Source organism: Myotis nattereri (genome assembly GCF_964212035.1).
Source record: "Myotis nattereri genome assembly, chromosome: 7".
Lineage (NCBI taxonomy): Eukaryota > Metazoa > Chordata > Mammalia > Chiroptera > Vespertilionidae > Myotis > Myotis nattereri.
In genome coordinates, this window is record NC_138082.1 from 20,247,510 (window position 1) to 20,271,149 (window position 23,640).

The 23,640-nt window shown below is 44.2% G+C and overlaps 1 protein-coding gene across 2 annotated transcripts in view; it reads left to right on the plus strand.

Annotated features, from left to right (window-relative positions):
• The window catches only part of XRCC5 (X-ray repair cross complementing 5), an 81,801-nt gene extending 61,145 nt beyond the window's left edge, over positions 1 to 20,656 (plus strand). For both annotated transcript variants that reach the window (XM_081095419.1, XM_081095420.1), the window contains exons 17-21: positions 8,199 to 8,308; positions 10,052 to 10,148; positions 12,109 to 12,176; positions 19,607 to 19,681; positions 20,440 to 20,656. In XM_081095419.1, coding sequence (XP_080951545.1) covers positions 8,199 to 8,308; positions 10,052 to 10,148; positions 12,109 to 12,176; positions 19,607 to 19,681; positions 20,440 to 20,454 — 365 coding nt within the window. In that variant the 3' untranslated portion in view covers positions 20,455 to 20,656. The remainder of the gene's footprint in view (positions 1 to 8,198; positions 8,309 to 10,051; positions 10,149 to 12,108; positions 12,177 to 19,606; positions 19,682 to 20,439) is intronic.
• The last annotated feature ends 2,984 nt before the right edge of the window (positions 20,657 to 23,640 follow it).

The window sequence follows — 23,640 nt, forward strand, 5'->3', positions numbered from 1 at the left end:
CAAAATTCACGTGAGGCATTTAGATGATGAGAAGAATTAAATTGGGAAACATCTTGAATGATGCTTGGGTTCAGCAAAATCATTTGAAATAGGTTTCTAGTCCTTTATGTGTAGTGTGTGACAGATGAGTGAACCTACTGCTTTTGTGGCTCTGACTGATGGAGGGAAGAAATCCACGATAAATGACTTCCTTTCACTTTGTTAGAAACATCTTGGCAGAAGGCAGAGGTGGTGAGTGAATGTAAAGTCAGAGGCCAACAAGTGTGTGGCCCCCGGGTGTTTTGGTCCTTGTGACTGTACAGCAAGAAGAGAGGTGATTCAGTGTATGGGCCTTTGGATGGTGTTGAATGTTTTCTCTAGAGAAGCAGAACATACATTTCAGATTAAACAAGAAAACTTCCTCTTACATAACCCTTCTGAATCTGGATAGCATTTTAATATAACACTACAGTATTAATGTTTTGAAACTGATTTTGTGTATCAACAGTCTGTACTCATATAAGATGCTGGGTTTATATATAATGCCCATATTTAAAACCTCAAAATCCAAAACAGACATTTTTGAAATTCAGAATAGACATTATGATTTTGAAGACTCATTGAGATAAAAGACGGCTCTTGTCTGTCTTGGTATCCTATGATGGATAGCCCTTGCGATGGCCATTTTTTATATTAGCTGCTAATGAGTGTTACTGAGCCTTTGACTAATTCTGAAAAGCATTTTGGTAATAATTGGGGGTGTGATTTACTGAGTAGGAAGACTGACAGACTATTCCTTAGCCCTATAATTGATGTAGAAGCAGAGAAAAAACCCCCTATGATCAGCATTTCCTTTTTGTGGGATGGGAAGGAAGAAGGAGTCAAAGCATAATTTAGCCAGAGAGAGATATTATTTTTAGCCTTTTCTGAATTTTACTTTTATTAAAAGTGACAGGAAAATATGAAATGCCACTATATTTGGGAAGGGAAGCCTGTTGTCCACATCCCAGTCTCATACTCATTATATTAAAGCATCATATGTATTTGCTAGTGTCAAATGATTCATTATAGCCAGCAAACTCAAAATAGTCTAGGGAGAGGGACAGAATTCAGAACCATGGGTCAGATGCTCAGACTGTGTGACCGATTGTTTCTAGGAGGGCAAAATTTGGTTCTTTGTAATCATTGGGTCTGTCAAAAGTTTGGCTATGTTTATCTGTGTTCTTGAACCTTCTGGAGGAAAGCATAGAACAGTCTAATATGCAAACAAGAAAACGATGTCCAGATAAGCCCACAAATACTTGAAAACTTCACTCAAATAGAAACTGAGTCTTGACATATCTACTTTCTTTTCTTTGAATTCCTTCTGTCCCCTATCATTATTGCAAATGGGTTGTTGGCATTTGTATTTGCTTTATTTTAGTGTCTTTTGAGTATTTTATTTTATTTTATTTTATTTTTTTGCTTTTGGATATTTTTCTCTGTAAGATGGCAAGTGTGTGTATGTGTGTTCCATCATGCTTCAAGATAAAATGGGTCAGAAAGTTGTGTTTTTGCAAAGCAGTTCAGCATCTGTTTAGTTGCTGCATAGACTCCTGGGTCTGAGGACTCTGTAAGTTTCAGTCCTTAATCCCATCTACTCTTTCCTTGCAGTCTTTATGTTATAACTAGTGGCCTGGTGCATGGATTTGTGCACATTGAAAGGAAATCGAGAGCCTGGGCCCATGTGCCCGGAGACTTTCCACCACCCCTGACCCACTGGGAAGTCATGTGGGGAGTCTGTCCTCCTCCTGGCAGCTTCCTGAAAAAGTATTTCCAAATGTCCCTTCTGTGACCAGGTTCACGCCTTGCTGGCCGGGAGGTCCCCAGTGAACACCTTGGGCTGTGCTGGACGCTTTCCACTGCACAGAGCCAGATAAGAGCCGCTCGGAGGTGAACAATACAAAGTTGGGGATCTTGGAGGGCGGGGTGATCTCTCGCCCATGCCCCACCCTTCAGATCCATCTCTCTGACTTTTATCCCAATTGTCAGTCGCCACCTTGTGGCTACTTTTATATTGCTGCCTTCCTCTGTAGCTCCTGGGAATAGGTAAGGGATGAGATTTGATCTGGATGCCCTAGGCAGAGTTCCAGGAGCCCAGCAGCAATATTAGGCTCATCCCTGTTACTTGGAGTGTCTGTGCTTCATCCATTCCCCGGAGATTGTACCTGTAGGTTTGTGGGCTATGTGCCTCACAGCAAGTTCTGGCTGAGCTGTGGGCGTCCTTGGAACGGGTACCAGCACAAAGGGGTGCGGGCAGGGGGTCCATCTGCGCCTGCCTGCCGGAGCCACTGGGGATCTGAGGGGAGTGGCGGAGCCTGGATGCAGGCCAGGCCCAGGAAGGGTGCGATGGGCTCCGCCGAGGACATGCGTGGGAGACCGCTCATCAGATTGGGATTTTCTCACTTTTTCCCCCCAGACTCTCTCTCGAGGTGGGGACCAGTCTGGCTTGGAAGCGGCATCTGGGGGTGGTAGGAAGGAAGGAGGGAGAGGTGGATTGTGGTCCGGAGTAAGGCGTGTTCTTAGTATTTCAGTTCCGCATCCAATAGCTAAGGGGTGGAGCCTGGCCCTGATGCCTGAGGGGGAGTTACAGGGGGCCGGCATCAGTATCAAGGTCATCCCGGTCATGCACAAACGTTCCATGCTGCATTTGTTCACAGTAGATTGTACCTGCAGGGTATAGGGGGTGATTTTTCCACGCAACTCCTGGCCCGGGCAGGCCCAGGCAGTATGTGCGTGATGCGCCTCTGTGGGTTTTTCCCAAGCCCGCATCTGGAGACCCAGAGGGCAATAGGCAGCTGCGGGGTTTAAAGGGAAAATTCCAGGGGCCAGCAGTAGCTCATCTATGGTCATTCTGGCTACACCCCTACCACCCGGGCATTGGGTCTGCAGCCTGTTTGCTGGGGGTTGCACCTGCCATAGGTGGGAGAGGCTTGCGCACCACAGCTGCGATCCCCAGCCGTGAGCCTGGCTTCTGGCTGAGTGGTGCTCCCACTGTGGGAGCACACTGACCACCAGGGGGCAGCTCCTGCATTGAGCGTCTGCCCCCTGGTGGTCAGTGAGCATCATAATGACTGGTCCTTCCACTGTAATGGTAGCTGGGCTTTTATATATACAGACTAGAGGCCCCATGCACAAAAATTTGTGCACTCGGGGGGGGGGGGCAGTCCCTCAGCCCGGCCTGTGCCCTCTCGCAGTCTGGGGCCCCTCTGGGACCCCTCGGGAGATAACGACCTGCTGGCTTAGGCCTGCTCCTGGGTGGCAGAGGGCAGGCCCAATCCCTAGGTGCAGCCCCTGGTCGGGCTCAGAGCAGGGCCGATTGGGGAGTTGGGGCGCCGCCCCCTGTCGTGCACAGAGTAGGGCGGATCGGGAGGTTGCCGTGCCACCCTCAGTCATGCTCAGGATAGGGCCGATGGGGGGTTGGGGCACCGCCCTCTGTCACACTCAAGGCAGGGTCGATGGGGAGGTTGCGGTGCCACCCCCTGTCACGCACAGAGCAGGGCCAATCAGGGGGTTGGGGCGCTGCCCCCTGTCACTCACAGAGCATGGCCCATCAGGGGGGTTGGGGCTCCGTACCCTGTCACGCACAGAGCAGGGTCGATCAGGGGGTTGGGGCGCTGCCCCCTGTCACTCACAGAGCAGGGCCCATCAGGGGGCTTGGGGCTCCGTACCCTGTCACGCACAGAGCAGGGTCGATCAGGGGGTTGGGAAGCTCCCCCCTGTCACGCACAGAGCAGGGCCCATCAGGGGGTTGAGGAGCTCCCCCCTGTCACTCACAGAGCAGGGCGGATCAAGGGGTTGGGGCGCCGCACCCTGTCACACTCAGGGCAGGGCCGATGGGGAGGTTATGGCTCTACCCTGTCACACACAGAGCAGGGCCCGTGGGGGGGGTGGGGGGGGGGGGTTGGGGCACCGCACCCTGTCACACACAGAGCAGGGCCGATCAGGGGGTTGGAGCGCCTTCCCCTGTCACGAACAGAGCAGGGTGGATAGGGAGGTTGTGGTCCCGCCCCCTGTCACACACAGAGCCGCAGGGCGATCAGGGGGTTTGGGCACTGCCCCCTGTCATGCTGATCCTGGTGCCGGGAGGCCTCACGGCTCCGCTGATCCCGGTGCTGGGAGACATATTACCCTTTTACTATATAGGATAGAGGCCTGGTGCACGGGTGAGGGCCGGATGGTTTGCCCTGAAGGGTGTCCTGGATCAGGATGGGGGTCCCGCTTGGGTGCCTGGCCAGCCTGGGTGAGGGGCTGATGGCTGTTTGCAGCTGGTCACACACCCTTTAGGGTGGGGGTCCCCACTGGGGTGCCTGGCCAGTCTGGGTGAGGGGCTGAGGGCCGTTTTCAGGCTGGTGGGTGACTGAAGCTCCCAACCGCTCCTTCTTTTCTTTTTTTTTCTTTTTATTCTGGGCCAGCTTTAGCTCTGAGGCTTGGCTCCAGCTCTGAGGCCTCAGCTGCTGAAAGCCAGTATTTGGTTTGTTTGGGTTCTATAATTGAAACACTGTTTCAACTCCAGCTCTGAGATCCCAGCTGGCTGAAAGCAGGTATTTGGTTTGTTTGGGTTCTATAATCGAAACATTGTTTCAACTCCAGCTCTGAGATCCCAGCTGGCTGAAAGCAGGTTTCTGGAGTTTGTTTAGATTCTATATTTGTAACAATGTTTCAACTCCAGCTCTGAGATCCCAGCTGGCTGAAAGCAGGTTTCTGGAGTTTGTTTAGATTCTATATTTGTAACAATGTTTCAACTCCAGCTCTGAGATCCCAGCTGGCTGAAAGCAGGTTTCTGGAGTTTGTTTAGATTCTATATTTGTAACAATCTTTCAACTCCAGCTCTGAGATCCCAGCTGGCTGAAAGCAGGTTTCTGGAGTGCCGGGAGCCAGTCCATCCTTGCTGTTTCAAGGGACCTGGCATATATGGCATACTGTTCTTAATATGTTTGCTCACCTTCTTGGCACTATGTGTTTTAACCAAGGTCTCTGAGAAAGGTTGTTTCCCCAGGTAGGGATTTTCCCCTGAAGTTAGGGAGGGAATAAAACCTCTTAACTAAGTGCCAGGTGGGTAATTAATCACTTTAACTGCGAACAATCATGCTTAAGCTACATAATCTTTACTCCCTGGAATGGAGATAAGAAACGCCCTAACCTTTGTAATAGAGATTGATAGGATTGAATCAACTGGTATAAATACAGATGTAACAAGACAGCAAGACTCAGAACTTAGAAGACAGAGCTTAGAACACAGAACTTAGAAGACAGAACCTACACAGAAGCTAGAGACAGAAGAACTTCGCTGGAGAGAACATGGCAAAAGATCCTGGACTGAACCTGACTACAGAAATTGGCAAGAGAACCTGACTAGAACCTGGCGACAGAACCTGGCTGGAGAACCTAGCGAGGGAACATGGCTACAGAACCTGGCTGGAGAACCTGGAGAACCTAGCAAGAGAACATGGATACAGAACCTGGCTGGAGAACCTGGAGAACCTAGCAAGAGAACATGGACACAGAACCTGGCTGGAGATCCTAAGCAGAACCTCTCTGGAGATCCAGACCAGAACTTGGTTGGAGATCCTGGCTGGAGATCTTGGCTAGGCTGCTGATCAACTGAACACTGTCTCCGTGTCATTCCTTCTTCGCCGACTCCGTCCACACCTTTGGGGACCCCTGGACCCGCTGGGGTTGGACCCCGGCACTGGAGTTTGTTTAGATTCTATATTTGTAACAATGTTTCAAACTGCAAGCTCAGAGGCCGGCAGTGGCAGGCAGGGAACTTGGCTTCCTCCGTCACTGAAGCAAGCAAGCCTCATGTTAGCTTCAAGCTGCCTGGCTGCCGGCCGCCATCTTGGCTGGCAGTTAATTTGCATATCTCTCTGATTAGCCAATGGGAAGGGTAGCGGTCGTACGCCAATTACCATGTTTCTCTTTTATTAGATAGGATAGTATGTAACATTATTTATGTAATACCTTATGACACAGCAGACAACCTTGCTCTGCCAAGCTTCTCTTCTCTTAGTCTTTGTGACACGATAGCCTCCTGTTTTTTATCCATCTCCTGTCCTTTTCTTCTCAGCCTCCTACATCAGCTCCCTTTCCTCTTGTTTCTTCCTGTATGTCTGTCCATGGACTCCATATACTGAATCATTTGTTTTCTTCAAACATAACATGTGCTTTCCCACCTCTGTTCTTCCAACTTTTGCTCAGTCTGTTTTCTCCTATATGACAACTAAATTTTGTTTTTCATTGCCAGCTAAACAAAAAAAAATGTTAATTCATGAATTTTTAAAAATTCAAATCAATTGATATGTTCCCATAACATTCTTCACTTTTACCGCCTGTTGTTTTTGTGTATGTGTATTATATCCTCTTCTAGAGTGGGAACTCCTCAAAAGCAAGAATCTTATCTTCAACTTAATTGAATCTTCCACAGACCATAGCATAGTGTCTTACATGTAACAGTTACACAATAAATATATACCAGGTTAAATTAATGAAAATGATCACTAAATCAAGCATAGAGGAACATTTACATTATAGCGTGAAAGATCCCTCGTTCTCATTCAAAGGAAATGAGAAACTTGGAATCTCTGGGATTACTGCCATTGACCTGGAAAGACTCTTGTTTGTGCCCAGATATATAACTCTGAATGAACTTTATATCAAACTGTCTGATAAAGAAGCCTGCTTTAAGTGGAATAGGAAATATCAAACATTTGTTCCTTCACCTTAACAAGCTGCAAAAGGGAGATAGCTTTTGTTGCTTTGAGCTTCTGTCGATGGTTTTCTGCTGTGCCTACTAATCAGGGTAGTATTGTTTACCTTGTTTAAAAAGACCCATCCAAGCGTTCTTTCTCTCCTTCAAATTGCTGTTGGATATTAATTTACTGCTGCAGAATACATTGGTAAAGATTCCAAGGAAGTGTTTCCTTAATCCCTCAAGTTTGTTAAGTACTTTATTATAATGGAGATCATAATCTCCTGGTTGGTAGAAGAGATGAAATGGTTCCTGGGCATATTTTCTCCTGCTGCAAAATTTTTATATTGGAAAATACTTTAGTTTATAATCCTTTCCACCTGCTGCAAGAGCCTTAGGAAATAAGTGGGTGGCACTGAGTTTCCTGACTTTCATAAGGTGTCTAGCATTGGTCAGGTCACTGTGATTCAGTTAGTGGCCCTTATAGGCGAGCCTTGAAAGTACTTTTCATTAGTATTGTATGCACACATTCATAACTGTTAGAGTGCTCAGATGAGGCCATGACCACAGCAGACACGCAGTCTTAGAACATCTTGACCATTCAGCATATAGTGCTGAGCAGCCCTAGGGAATGGTTTCAGGGGTGAGTGAGAAGGAGCCGTTAGGCCATGAAGGTGCATGTCTCCGTAGTTTGTTCTTCTGCGCAGATCATAAGGGTCAGTTTTGATCTGCTCAGCAACTTAAGTTTCCTGATGACGTTGTTTTTCTATTTTTCTCTGCTTTTATACTGAAGAATTGTTTGTTTGTAAGGCAGCCCCAAATTGCAATCCGCCTTAGAAATGATAACATTAATGTGTTTTCTCTTTCTGTAGCATTTCTGACATTGCTGGCTGAGTCATTGTTTATTAAGTGTTTATTATGGCTTGTAGACTGCTGAGCAGCATAGAGGTTATTTGGGTTCAGCTGAGGGCAGAAGATATATAGCAATGACTTCCCATTCCAGAGGATATTATTAAATTAAGACAAGGCCAGTCTTTTCCAATTTGACCTGGGATTAGAAGATGAGGTGTCCCTGCCTCATTATTTTCCACTCTCTTGCACTGTTTGACATTTATCTTAAGTGTAATTAGGGAGGGACTAGAGGACCTATCTTTTATAAATATATTTGGAAAGACAGTTTTAAATTAACCCAATGGTTCATAAATTCTAGGGAAGGGAGAATAAAAAGCAAAACCAATAATTTTTTAAAAACCCAACAATTTAGTATTTGAAGTCCCAGTTGGAACATTTAGCTATAATTCTAAGCATTTTAGAAATTAAATTTTATTTCTTGACAAATATTAGTAAGTTCTACCCAAACTTTTCAAATAAAGACATCTAGAATCAGCATTTTGCATCTCCAGAAAAGAAGATAGCCACACAGACGGATATATTCTCTCTAACAAGCATCACTTGAATAGAGAAAAATAAAACTTGTCTTGTGTTCTAGCGAGTCGCCAGCTAATAAGTCACATTGAACAGTTTTTGGATACTAATGAAACACCATATTTTATGAAGAGCATGGACTGCATCAAAGCCTTCCGGGAAGAAGCCATTCAGGTAATGCTATCCTAGCCTGTCTCCTTACCCAAAACCGTTGGCCATCATCACAGGGGAGACACATATAGCACCCCACAAATAAGCCTGGGCTTTGGAAACAGTCAGTCTCACTATGAATAGCAATGTATGCCAAGAGAAGTGGAGATGACTAACTCATCCTACTGTCAGTGTCATTTCTGAGGGGGAATAGGGATGGGTGGAAGAGTAGAATGTTTTATCCCTGGGAGTGAGCTTTTTGTTCTGTTATAGCCTTGGCTGTATGGTTCCCATTAGGCAAACAGGAGAGTTCCATTGTACCCCTAGTGGTCCAGTCATTATTGTAAAGGATGGACTAATTATTTAAGGATATTGATGGGAAATATATGTTGTGTAATTATTGAGAAGGATTTTATGAAGACAGGAGTAGGGATCTGAATGCCAGGGCATAAAAGAACACTGAAAATTAATTACTCAGTACCCCTATCCTGCCTTTTGTGTGGGTTTTTGTTGGTGTGTTTAAGTGGAAATGTTTATAAAACACTTCAAAATTCTTCCAAATTATTTCCAAGCTTTTATACATAAACTCTAGGCAAGAATAAGCAAGTTTAAATTATAAAAGCAGGCACAATTATAGTTCTTACATCTTGTACTAATTAATATTTGCTGAATGAATGAGCAGTATGATTCTTGAATAGTTTAGACACTTGCAAAGAATAAGAAATGGGAAAATGGTTACAGTTAGAATAGAATAAGAAATTTAGTAGCAGGTGACCCAAATGCCCTACAAATAAAAGAGAAACTTTTGGCAGAGTAGAATCAGAAGAAGGTAGGGGTGACTCAGTCAGGTGGAGAAAGATTTCATTAGGTGGAAAAAGGCAGTAAAAAAAATACTGCTTTTTAAGTAACACTGCTCCCCCGGGCTAGATAGCATCTGACGACATTTCTATGTACTCCTGCCACTACTTGTCCTTAAAAGTACCCGGTGATAGATTTCTTTAAAAAAATAAAAACAAAAAAAAACAAGGAAAAATAGAAAAAGAGTTGGAGGAGAATCAAAAGAGACTTTAAAATTATATCAGTCTTAATGTAAAGACATTTCTAATTGTAAAAAAAAAAATGTTTTGAATGTTTTATGGAATAATTGGGGAAATTTAAATACTGACTGGTTATTTGCTTCTATTAAGGAGTTATTATTAAATTTTATGAATACATTTTAAAGAATCTATATATTTTAGCTATTGTGTATTGAAATAGTTATAGATGAAATAATATGATGGAAATTTTCTTCAAAACAGTCAGAGTTGTGGGAGAAGGTGGGGGTATCGATGAAAGAAGATTGGCCGAGCTGATAATTGTTGAAGCTGGGTGATGGGTATATGAGTGTTCAATGAGTTATTCTCTATTTTTTTTTGAATATGTCTATATTAAAGGGTAAAAAACAAAGTACCAGGCCACTAAAAAACTATGTGGCTCTGGGAGGTTCTGTACCTTCCACAGATGGAAAGATTTCAGGTTCCTATCAAACAAAGTTGAAATTGGAAATAACAGTTTTCCATTTACCAAAGAAATATATATATTACACATATATTATGTATATTTAATATTTATATAAAAATATATAACATATATTTAATATCTATAAATATACACATATATGTATAATTGTAATATATGTACTATCTGTTATAAATGACTAATTCAGTATATATAGTACTTTGGCCTGGGGGGGACTCATTTTTACATTGCTCTGACTTGCCCCTACAGTTTTCAGAAGATCAGCACTTTAACAATTTCCTGAAAGACCTTCGAGAGAAAGTGGAAATTAAACAATTAAATCATTTCTGGGAAATCATCATTCAGGGTAAGCTATCATTTTCTTCAAATATTGATGCTATTTTTTCTAAATATAAATACAAATTCTAATATATAAATTGTGTTGTGTGGTGAGTTTTGATGTGTATTTGGGAACAGCTCAGGATTCAATGAACTAAAAACATAATTCAATAAGCCTAAATACAAAGAGGTAAATAATAAGTATACATGTAAGTCCCACATGAAACTGTAGCCTGACCCGTTTCAAAGATCACACCTTTCTGTTAGATCAGTGGTTCCCAACCTTCCTAATGCCGCGACCCTTTAATACAGTTCCTCATGTTGTGGTGACCCCCAATTTCATTGTTACAAATTGAACATAATTAAAGCATAGTGATTAATCACAAAAACAATATGTAATTATATATGTGTTTTCCAATGGTCTTACGTGACCCCGTGAAAGGGTCGTTCGACCCCCAAAGGGGTCGCGACCCACAGGTTGAGAACCACTGTGTTAGAGGAAAGAAGCTGTGAGGGCAGAATTGCCCTCTCCCCCAGACTCTGAGATACTTTTAGTCCTGCTGGACCCACGGCACTTCCTTGGCCTCACCTGCTATACTTTTCATTACCATGTTCTTGGGCTTCTCATAGCAGCAGACCAGCATCTTCATGCACCAATGTGGCTACTCAGTTCCTCACTTATTTACAGTGGCCAATGCAAATTAAACCTAGAAAGAAGGTAGCTTTGTGTTTGATTTTCTTCATGCCCTCTGCCCATTTTTTTAAGCAGACTTGATATTTTTTTCAGAGCCCAAGTACTCTGTACAAGCTATTAAAAACAATGATGTTAAAAAGTATGAAACTTTTCACTTGAAATAGGGCCCCAGAATTACTTTCAGCCTGGCTTTATGTGCATTTCTGTGGGAAGGAGTTACATACCTATCTATCCAGCTTCTAACGGGCAGCTTTTCATCACACAGGCAACCATTTCCCTGACAGTTCATTTCTCAGCCCTTTAACTTCTACACTGGGGACCAAAAGCAATTAGAATAGGTGGCAAATGGGGCTTCCTCAAATCACTCTTGTGTCTCTGCTGCCGACCTGGTAGATGAAAGAGATTGGTTTTGGTATTTATTGAATGCCTCCAGCATATTGTTTGCTGAAAAGAAACTTACAGGATGTACACAAGATACATATTTTCTGAGAGCTTATATCCTATTGAGAGAATACACATGACTTGTGCCATTTCTAGGTACAAATGGATATTAAATGCATGTGCTTTTCTGAAAGTATTTCACGCATCAGCCATTTGAGAGAGGAGAAAATCTTAGGAAGAAAAGAAAACTAAAGGGTAGATTTTCTCTCCTTGGTTTGCTCTCACTGAGCTAAAATTGATGTGCTGTGCTAAATGATAGACAGCCATTGTAAGAGATGTTTCCTCCCGACCTTGGCCTTCCTGCCGTTCCATCAATAGCCAGTAACACTCCTGGAAGTCAAAATGTCTGCAGATTCCCATATTGGGTACCAAAGTATACAGTCATTCAGTTATCACTTATTTACTGAGTTTCTGCTGTGTACTACATTGAGGGGAATATAAAGATGAGTAAAACCTGCCTTAGAGAAAAGTGTAGCATCCCAGTAGGAGAGATGAAATTTATACAAATAGTTATACAGGGTAAGATATGATGAGAACCATTTCAAAGGCATGAACAAAATGATCTGAGAATTCCAAAAGAGAGATTATTTCTATCTGGATTTAAGCAAAGAAAGCTTCACGGAGCATTTGCAATGTGATTTTTATTTTACACAAGCAAAACTAGGAGAAAGGGTAATGTAAGATGGAAGGAACTATGTGAATGAAGTGTCTTTATAGTTTTATATTCCTTACAGAGAAGAGCATAATCATAGTTTTAAAGATCTCCAGTTCTAAATGTGAGGAGGTATGGTGGAAAGGAAGGTGGGACTGGGGTTGATTCTGTACTTAGATTTTACTCTGAATTACTTTTTAGATGGAATTACTCTGATCACCAAAGATGAAGCCTCTGGAAGCTCTGTCACGGCTGAGGAAGCCAAAAAGGTACTTCCTGTCTTTAGATCAGTTACTGCAGTGAATGTTCTTTTCTTAGTACCCATTCTTATTTGAAGAAGTTACCTTTTTTAAAAAATATATATATTATTGATTTTTTACAGAGAGGAAGGGAGAGCGATAGAGAGTTAGAAACATCGATGAGAGAGAAACAATGATCAGCTGCCTCCTGCACACCTCCTACTAGGGATGTGCCTGCAACCCAGGTACATGCCCTTGACCGGAATCGAACCTGGGACCTTTCAGTGCGCAGGCCGACGCTCCGTCCACTGAGCCAAACTGGTCAGGGGAGAAGTTACCTTTTTGAGGGTAAATATTTTTAGTGTACCCATTTTTATTCAGTCAGCAGGCAAATTGCAGCGTCCTTTTGGGAGAAATTATAATCCCACTCAGTGTTCCGTAGGCTGTGGTAATGTTTCAGAACTCTCCTGTGACCCCAGCTTCACTAGCTCCAAAGCTGCTGACGTCCATAGTCAGCATACCAAGCTTGCTTGCATACCAAGCTCAGCCTAGACCCCATCCCGGCCACACATTGGTCGCCTGAGGAGCTATTTTTTATAAATAATACTGATGGCCAAACCCCTCCCCCAAGATACTTTTTTGTCTGAGATGGGTCCTAGGCATGGTTTTGAATTTGTAATTTTGCAGCAAGGTGGCAAAACACTGGTGTTCTAGCATAAGGCACATCTAGGTGTTTGCAGTAAGTAAAAGACCCCATGTGTGAGACCCAGGAGATTCGTATTGACACAAATAGTTAGGCCAAGTTCTCCCTGTTGTGTATGAGCACCGAATCTGATTCGGCTATGAGTCAAATACGTGTGGCTATGTAGGTCAATAATCCTTCATTATACCTAGGTTTTTGATAAAATTTTAATGGAATTAAATTGAATAGCTCAAAAGTGTACGGTTCATAGCATTCTGCTTCAGTTTCTGTCACTGATTGACCCAGTCCTGCCAGCACAGCGCCTGGCCGCTGCCAGTTGTGTCCTCAGCCTCTGCTCTCTGCTAGGCACTGTGCTGGGTGGTAAGACAGCACCCCTGTCCTCTGAAACTCAAAGGAGCAGTTACAGGTAACAGAGGGAGGCAGTGAGACTCAGAAAACACTATACCCGTGGAGGGAGAGCTTGGTCTGGAGTGGCAGACAGGAATCTGTTAAGGGAATGGCAGGAATAAGGCTGGAAAAATACTCATCTTACGGCTAAGTTTAGGCCAAATCAAAAACGCCTTGAATTTTTATACGTGATTTGGTAGAAACTCTAATGTTGTTTGGAAGAACCGTTAGTCTAAATATGCAGGAATATTTTAAAGCACTTTGCCTAGCAAAAGCCTTTTGCTTTCAGGAAATAATATGCTGGAATTTTAGAAGCAAACTCTAAGATGCTGATGATTGTCTCAGGAGGAGTTGTCTGCACCCTCTCTGCCATAATCAGTACTGTGAGGCTGCCAGTACTTGAGAGTATGTCATTCAGCGGCTGTGTTTTATTTCTGTTTGTTACTTTATACAATGGCTTGCTGATATTTCACCCTCTAACTGGGTTGTATCATTCAGGGCTCTGCACAGAGGCAACCAGTAGAATGTGTGTGGTGGAAGGGAGATTGGTTTATTTTAAGGGATTGGCTCATATGATTGTGGAAGCTGGCAGATCTGAAACTTGTCGGGCAGGCCAACAAGCTGGAAACTCAGGCAGGATTTCTATTTACAGTCGTCAGGCAGAATTCCTTTAACTGATTGGATGAAGCCTACCAACATTATTGAAGGAACCTTTACTTCAAGTCAGCTGATTGTAAATGTTAACCACATCTACAGCAACATCTAGTCGGGCGTTTGACGCAGCAGCTGGGCACCATGGCCTAGCCTGAAGCTTGTCAATCAGTTTTTGCTAAACAAATAAAATTAGCCAATACGAATACTTTCCTTTTAGTCACTATTGCACTAAAATATCTATTATCTAGATGAGAGTTGAGTACATATTACAGTTTTGGAAGAAGAAGGGACACTGATCTAAAAGGGTAGTATTTCTCCCAGAGGTGTCACAGCCCAGCGGATCCAGTTCATTAAAGTTAAAGCAGAGAGAAACCTGATGGGATCATATGCTTCTTGCACATTGTCTGAGGTTTGTTCTGTGTTGCCTCCCCAGGAATTTTGATGTCTGATAATGTAGCTATAGAGAGGAATTTCAGTTCATGACTGTGTCTGGGGTGGTGTCCTTACATGATTCTAATATCAGCAGAACTGATTTCGGTTGGTTGTAATTCTGAGCACCTCATCCTTGACTAGAGAGAAAACATGGTGGACAGTAGAGTCCAGCCCAGTGTTTAGACTCCCCTGAGCATACTGGCTTGTTTGCAAGATGATGATTCTGTACCTGCTTCAATGTCATATGAACCTTTGTTTTTCAGGGTGAAGATTTAATCTTTTGTAATAGAAATGTTTTTAAATGGCACCTGTTGGTTTTTGAAGAGAAGTGTAGAAGTGAGAGTGTATTTACAGACGATAATGGGGAGAATTACTGAGAGAGATTCCGGCTCATGGCAGCTGGTTCCTTGTGGGGTTTTTTGTTTTTTGTTTTTTAATTCTCACCCGAGGATATGTTTTAATTGATTTTAGAGAGAGAGGAAGAGAGAGAGAAACATCGATATGAGAGAGAATCATTGATCAGTTGCCCCCCGTATGCACCTCAACTGGGGATCAAACCACAACCTAGGTATGTGCCCTGCCCGGAAATCAAACCTGCTACCCTTTGGTGCACAGATGCACTGTTAGTTTCTAGTTCTGCAGAGGGATAGGACTGGAAATTTCTGGCAGGTCTTCTTTTCGGTTTTAATGGGAGAGACATGTGTCAGTTATTTCTCTTAGCCAGGTTAGGGAAGTGTGGTCATTTTTGACTGTGTACTAAAATAGTCATTTATGTTGTCTTTATTACACAAGTGTTTTACATTTGGTCATTTTTCAAATAATTAAGGAAACGACTGTAATTAGTGAGATTGAAGAGCAGTCTTCACAGTGCATTTAAATTCAAGATATTTTTAAGTTATTTAAAATTGGCAAGCTGTCAGATTCTTGCTGTTGGTGGCCTGAAAGGAAATAATTATCCAGGGATGTCCATTTTAAATGACTATGAAATTCTAACTTCACACTTGCACATCTTAAGGAGAGCCATGTCCCCCACTGTATTCTAGAAATGTGAGGATGTTTGGATTCTTTGAGAAATGTAGATAAGTCAGCCATGCTGCAGAAATAGAAAGTTCTTCCATAACATAAAGTTAGATATAGGTAGTCACTTTCTTTTAGGTGTACAGATACTCTCACTGCATTTTGAAGCCTCAACAAAAATATTACCACTTTTACATTCGTTTTTATTGTTATTATAACCTGTTAATTCTTTCAGTTCACTTTTTTCTCTTTCTGGTGATTATTCTCAGACATGCCATTGACATTTGATGCTTGGTAAAGCCTTGGTGCAGCTCTTGTTGCCTTTCATCCGTCAGTTTATTCCCTGGGCGTGGTGGTGGGTAGGGTGGCTGTTTATCCTGGCAGGTTCCAGGAGCATCTGGGAAGTCCTTCGCTCCAGGCCACAGTCAGTAAAGGGCAGTGCCTTGTGAAAGGTCGGGATAGGCTGGTTCTTACTTGAAGTTTATCTTCTTTATCTTCTTTAGGTTTCTTCATGCTAACTGTGTTAGGGTGAGAACATGCTTCTCAACCAGGAGACATTTGGCAGTCTAGACACATGTTTGGTGGTTACAACAGAGGGTTCTTTAAGAAATGTAAATAATGTGCTACTGGCTCCCAGTGGGTCAAGTTTTGAAACATCCTACAGTGCACAGGACAGCTCCACAACACGGAATTATCTGGCCCCAAATGTTGATAATGACACTGTCAAGAAGCCCTGAATTAGAAGAATCTAAACAAACCAGATTCTTAACTAAGGCAGAGGACATTGGCTTATGTTGCATAAAATTTATTCAGCTGGAAAGAATCCTAATGATCTCTTAGCTGAGTTTTATTTTTTAAACTGAACACTTACAAGGGAGCCTGATATGTAGAACAGGTAAAGGTGGTGCTCCTCAGTTGATAGGAGTGGCAGATCGAGAGCACCCGTGCCCAGGGGGCAGAACCTGAGAAATAACTGATCTTGTGCCAACTCTGTATTTTATGGATGAAGAAACGTAGGGCCTTGAAAAGTAAAATGATTTGTCTGAGATCTTCGTGGTAAGTCATTGCCCAGGAAGCCAGTTGTAGGACCATCCCCAGTCCTCCATTCTTTCTACTTCATATTAAAAACAATGGGGGAAGGGGATTAATCCCTGTGGCTTTCGTACTATCATTTCTCTTGGGATTCAGAGAGGCTGAGCTAGTCTAAATAATTATGTGATACAAGTTCTATGGTGGGGAGGAGGATTAGCTTTTTAGCACTTGCTTTCTTGCAGCTGCCTAATTTAGCTTTCTTTACTGTTGTTGACATTTATTGCTTTTATACATCTGGACTATTGAGTGTATAATCACCTGCTGGTGTTGAAACCAGCCCTATGGAAACCATGTGCCTTTGACTTGGGGATTGGTGAGGGTCTGAGCAGAAGCTGATTGTTAGTTTCTAGTTCTTTGGAGGGATAGGACTGGAAATTTCTGTACAAACGTTATTGACTCCATTTCTCTGCTTGGGGCCAGGATTGTATTTCTGTGTACTTGACAAGTAACAGTTTATCCATCCCCTAAAGATCTCTGAGTAACGAGACTCTCGGTAGCCCCTATTGAGTGATGGTGCTCTGAGGAAGAAGGAGTGTGTCACCCACGTGTCCTTTCTATTTATTTTCTACCTTTTCAGCATCTTGTAGAGGGAAAGAGCACAAGAAAAGATGAGAATTGGTGCCTACCCACTTTGCTGCCTTCAGAGAATCTGTTTCTCTTATTGAGAAAGCCGGCCCATCCTTGAATTCTCTGCTCTGTCTGTCCCTCCTTGTCACTCTGCAGCCTGGAAATCACTGGCAGTTTAAACCTCTGATGAGGAGGAGTGATACATGTAAGAGATCAGCCTTGCCTGGGGCTTTGGGGAGGATAATGGACAGCAGCCCAGCTTTTAGCCATGATTTGCTTACGCAGAAATGTTGAGCAGCGCTATCAGGACACTCAGTTGCAGACGCTCAGCACTGGATGGAGATGAAAGTTGGTTTGCTGCTGTTCCTCTCTTCCTAGGAATTTGGCCTAGTCTCAGAGATGTGCCATTTGAGTTTAATTATATAGATCTCCGTCCTGCTGTGCAGATAGCCCTGTCTCAATTTATCCTCTAATTGCAGCGTGAAAGGGGCTTTGCAGGTGGGGAGAGGATGGTAATATGGAGTTTTTAGGGCTGTGTGCCAAAAAGCATGAGGGATTTTCTAGTTTCCTCAGTAAGCACCCACCATGGATCAGGTTACTAAGGGGTAATAGAAGATGCGGTGCCCTGTGGAGCCTTTGGCCTGCAGTTTGTCTGTGTGTGAGTGGTGCTGGGCATTTGTGGCCTCACAGAGGTTTGGAGCAAGACACAGCTCTGCTTTATATTTTCTTCACCCAACCCGATATCTTATCCTTTAGCCATTACATTCCTGACACTGGAGAAATGAGAAAAGAAACAAAATAAAAATCCTTTTTAATAGTTATAATAATTAGGAGAATCATAAATAAAAATTAATTTGGGATTCTGCGATAGAGCAGAGTTTAATCTTTAGACATTAACCATATGCAAATACACATGTAGATTTCTTATTTATCTGTATTTGGTCCTCAAATATCTTCATTAATAATTAACCAGAATAAATAAATAGAATTAATGGTACGGAAGCTGCATTACAGTTCTGTTCTAGACTGTACCCTTACTGCTAGCATTTTCTCTCTCTCCCATTGACTGTAGCACTGAACACAGTCCAATTTAGGGTCAACAAAGGGCGATGGAAAGATCCATAAATGTCTTTAGAAAAACATAAATCCCTTAATCTCTCAGTCAGACTTGAAGATAATGATGGTGGGTTTGCTTTGACTGCGGGTTACAAGTTCAGGGGAGGATGCATGAAAAACAAGCCGCCATGGCACAGTCCAGGGTGCTGACGAGAGCACCGCCCAGTTCTGTACATGCAGCCTGCACTGTGCGCATTTGGTTAACTGTGTGAGTTTTGCCCATGGGGAATGGAAGGACATGCAGCCTTGCTTTCTAAGACTTGCTATGCACAGCCTAATGTTTAAAGGGTGACTTGTTGAAGAGACATATTTTGAGTCTATAAGTTTTAGGTTTCAGGAGCCTCGATTGTATCCATTACACCATAAAAATAACAGGAATGTACACATAGGGAAAGCAATTCTTGCATATTTTCATGGTGAAGAAGTGAGGAAAGTACAACTACACTGCTCCTCAAGAGAGCAAGAGTGGGAGGGCAGGTTCGCTCACCACATGCGTGCTCCGTGTACACTGACCCGAGGAATGCTGATGGGATGCCTGCCCCCCTCCCACCTCCCACTTCCCACCTCTCCTTTTAAAAGCACTCGCTCCTGCAGGCTCATCTCTGCTGCCATTTTAAGTACTTACGCTGCCAGAAGATCACTTCTCGTGTTAGGATAGATAAGTGGTTGATAAAACCTAGCTCTTGGATGTGGTTACCATGTGCCTTGAAGAAAAAGAGTTCCCACTGCTATCTCTCAGAGGGACAGGATGAGAGCAGGGGTGTTCAGATCGTTTTCAAGGGCTCTCATTACCCTTTTAAAGTCTGAGTTTTATTACCAAATCTTTGCAGACTTCTGTTCAAGCCCTGGCTTTGCTGTGGCTCTGCCTTTCAGAAGCTGCAAGTCTGGAGCGTGGCTGCTGAGCAGACGGGTACAGGAGAAGTTTTCTCATCCACTTCTTTTCAAACAGCTTCTAACACAATGGATTTCCAGAAAATGAATGGAATAACCTCCAAGCTCACCTATTTATTTGTTTTATATCATTGATAAGAAATTCTTCCTTTTGCCTCTTTTGCCCACAGAGGAGAGGAGTTGGAGAATAGTGGTTTATAATCTTTAATTCTAACCCTTCATTTTTATGATCCCTTCAAAGGAGACTAAGACATACTGGTTTAGGGCTTTTGGTTCTTTTCTTAACCCTAATGACCCCGCACAGCTCCTCTGGGAGCACAGGTGGGAACATCAGGCATCTTCCCTGCCTGACGTGGGACTCCACAGGGTCACTGTCTCCCTCTTCACAGGCACTTTCTCGGTGGCCAGTTAGTGTAGACAGTTCAACCTCAGAATTAGTCTTTCACCCAGAGACAAACACAGGAGCAAATATTGAGATGACGCTTCTTGGGAGCCATCAGGAGCTGGTATCAGGTTTGCCTGTGGCCCTGCTAGCGGTTTGTGTCTTCATCTCAAGAGGAGGAATGTCGTTTTGGTATCATAACTGCTTTTATATTCACAGTTTCTGGCCCCTAAAGAAAATCCAAATGAAGAGAGAGCAGCCCTCTTTGAAGAAGGTGGTGATGTGGATGATTTAGTAAGTACTTTCACACCAACGGGCTTATCTGGAAGTTGTCTAACCTGTGAGCGTAGCACAGAGGCTGCTGGTCATAGCCTCGTTTCTTACTTGTGCTTTCATTCCTAACACACCGGAAGCTCCCACACTGTTATTTGTTGCCATCATAGATTTAATCGGGTGATTTCATAGTGGGAGTTCCTGTGCTCAGTGGTTTTAGTCATATAGTTCATCCAGTTTACTCCTCCTCTTTGAAGGACTAAGAGAGCTGGGGAGGCTATTCCTGTGGTAGCAAAATGACCCAGTTCCTGAAATTGCTGTCAGCCTAAGTAAGCGATACAGCATGCGATTTGTGTAGGTTGATGAATAAAAACCAGCCTTTAAGAAGCCTAATTCTTAAATGTTCTCACTTAACTTAATGCAAACAAACCAGGCTGGCAGGCATGTGGGGTCTTCTGGACCTCATCCCATTGCAGTGCCTGGGGGCTGGGTACAGGTGTTGGCGTTTGTGCCCATCTTTTAGGTGTGGGAACTTTCTGCCTTTAAGGCTCACGTGACATGGCAGCCCGTCCAGTAACAGCTGTCACCTCTCTGTGGAGAAGCTCTTAGCATTACAATGAGGAGATACTTGGTATTTAACTCCTGAAATAGTTAGTGGTGGACTAGAATGCACATCCGTGTGTGTTGCCAGCGAAGAGAACCACCATCATTAAACTCACCAGAGCAGCAGTGGCCTGCAGTGGCCTGGCTCCTTTCTGAACATGTTGTTCCTGTTGCAGCTGGACTTGATTTAGGTCCTGGACGTGTGGGGATCGACACGAATCGTCATTACTGTCGTGCTGGGACCTCTACACAGAACAGCCTGGAGGGACCGAAGCTCTGGAGACAGTCTCTGAGGTTGCACGGAAGGAACCTCCTAATTCTTCGTGTAATGAGCACACACACAGGAGGGATGTTTAGACCCGTGCAGGTTTATAAAGTGTCCTTGTTTTCTAATTGGTGTGTTGTTGCTTGTGGTCTTACTGATCTCCGTATATAGCACATGTGCTTTGAAGTTTCTGGAAATGGGCTTCCTCCTGACCTGGGGTGTTGGTAAAGGTGGCAGCCCTCATGAAGCTCTCTCATCGAGACCATGGCAGGGCCCTGGCTGAGTTTCTCAGTCCTCGCAGGAGGTGTGGTCCATCGCTGGTCCTCTCAGCAGTCACAGCTCATGCTGATCATTGGTGCCCTTCGTTTCCTATAACAGAAAGCTGGGTTTGGAAAGCCATGGGTAGGATAGGTCCTACCCATTTCTGTTTTTATGTAAGCCTTTTATTCCCACAGTACTTTGGCTGTCTGTGCCGGTGGTTTTCTGTAAGCAGGTGGGAGGGGAAGCAGTCTCCTGCATACCCATTCTAAGCAGCGAGTGATGGTGTCCTCACGGAGAAAAGACGCTCTTTCTGCCCTCTGACATGTTAGTGACCACCCCCCCCCCAAAAAAAAAAAAGAAATTTACCACAGCAGTTAGGATTTTATCATTTCACTAGAGGTCCTGTGCACAAAATTCATGCATGGAGGGGGGGGGGGTGTCTCTCAGCCTGGCCTGCGCCCTCTCGCAATCTGGGACCCTCAGGTAGGGTCCCTAGGCCCGGCCAGCAATCAGGGTCTATCAGGGCTTTCCTTCCCCTGGCTGCCAGCAGCTGGCCCTGTCCCCACCACTGCCACTGCTTGCCATCTGTGCAACACTGCCCCCCCCCCCCCTTCTCCACTCCCCACCACCGGGTGCCTGCCTCTGTGGGAGACAGGCATGGGGTGTCATCACTTGGCTGGCCTGGGCCTCCCTCTGTGGGGTAATTGCTGGCTGGCCCTGCACACCCGCCACAGTGTCGCTGGCCGATGGCCTGGGCCTCTCTCAGAGGGGTGATTGTACATCCTGTGTGAGTGGAAAGGGTCAAACTGCTGAATTGTGAAGAAAGAATCTGTGTCTGCATTTATTGAGAATGTGGATATGAAACAAACTGCAGAGTGTTCCATAAATGTTACCTGTTATTGATATGTATGTGTCTTTGTGTCCTATTTATGAATTCTTACATTTTGAGGAAAAAGACCACATGCACGGGCAGTGTCTGGTCCCAGACATGTGGCCTGTCTTTTTATGTTGCCTTTATGGCATTGTGTGGGCACTGCTTCACCATGACACACCCTTCCCTCTACCTCCTGCCTCAGCCACGTCCCTCTTGGACCCTTTGAAAGTGCTTCCAATCAGCCACCTCCTGTCTTCTGCAGCCCCCTGCAGAGCTCTTATCTGTGTTGCCTTTGCCATGGATTAGGAAACCCCATCAAGCCAGGTAACCACAGGGCTGCAAGTATGCAGGGCGCATTTGAGCTCCCTGCAGCTCTGTCCTCGCTGTTGGGGCCCACACTTGGTGAGAATCCCAGAGGCTGCTGGTTGGGAGGCTCAGGCAGGACTGCACATCCCAGACTTTGCTCTACATAGAATCACCCCAGGAGCTTTAAAAACTACTGCCGTCCAGGCCACAGCCTCCCGATTAGGTCAGAAAGTGGGAGCCGGCATCAGTAGTAAAGATCCCCAGCTGCTTCCATGTGTGGCCATGTCTGGGCACCATCTCCTGGTGTTTCCCCCCTACTCTGGGCAGCATTTCCCTCTGTCTGCCTGGAGAGACATGGGCAGAAAGGCTGTCCAGTTGCTCCTCCTGGGTAGCTTGGAGGCTGCGGTCTCTGCATCTTAGGGCTGTAGGGAACAAAGCAGGGATTCTTCCTTTGTCTCTTTCCCGCCTCGCCACTCCCCTTTCTCTTTCCTCCTACCAAATCAAGTCCTTATCAGTGAGGCAAGAGTGCTCAGTGCACAGAATGAAACAGTAACCTCCAAACAATGCAGAGGGAAGTGTCCGTCTGGTCCTGCCTTGTATATGTCTATTCTGAGTTTTTAGGGCCGTGTAATGAAGGACTCTTGAGTCTAGAGTCAGTGGAGGACCCCCGAGCCCCACTTTTTTCCTGGTGAGATAATATGATGAAATGATGCTAACTCCAGTAAGGTAGTGTTGAGGATATGAAAAAAGAGAGGTGCTAACCTTGTATATTAGTATAGAACAGCAATTTTCAACCTTTTTCATCTAATTGCATACAGAAAATAATTACTAAAGTTCTGCAGCACACCAAAAAGTATACTTTTTAATAATATATATGCCAATATGATCAAAAATAGGTATAATTTTGATTCATTCACACCATATGGCTATTGTCATTTTTTTTTTTTTTTTTTTTTTTTGCAATCTAAGGGAAAGGCGTTCAGTGCCCCTGATTAAATAGTCAGGTATTGCATGTTTTAAAAATCCTTGTGGCACACTGGTGGAAAATTGCTGGTATAGCAGTTCATTTCTGGGAGGTCCCAAAGACCCAAAAGCTCCATCCCTCCACTCCTTGGTTCTGGTTCTGAAGTGCACCCATCTCATTGCTATAGCTCATGGCTCTGGTCCTTGTTAAAATGAAGTCACTCCTAATAAATATATCCTACAACTCCCCCCCCAAAACAATCAGAAAGAATATATGTACCCCTATTTTCATAGCAGCATTATTTGCAGTTAGAGGCCTGGTGCATGAAATTCGTGCACAGGTAGGGTCCCTAAGCCTGGCCAGCGATCAGGGGCAATCTGGGGCGACCAGTGTGGCTATTGGGGGGGGAGGGGCCTCCCCGCTGGCACCCACCTTGGCTGACCTGGGGCCTGTGGGCTGGGGGCAGCTCCTGCGTTGAGCATCTGCACCCTGGTGGTCAGTGCACGTCATAGCGATTGGTCGTTCTGCTGTTTGGTTTATTTGCATATTAGGCTTTTATTATATAGGATAGCTAAAATTTGGAAATAGCTCAAGTGCCCATTATTAGATGAATGGATAAAAAAGCTGTGGGATATTTACACTATGGAATACTATGCAGCTGTAAAATAGAGTGACCTCTTACTCTTTGGGACAGCATGGATGGACCT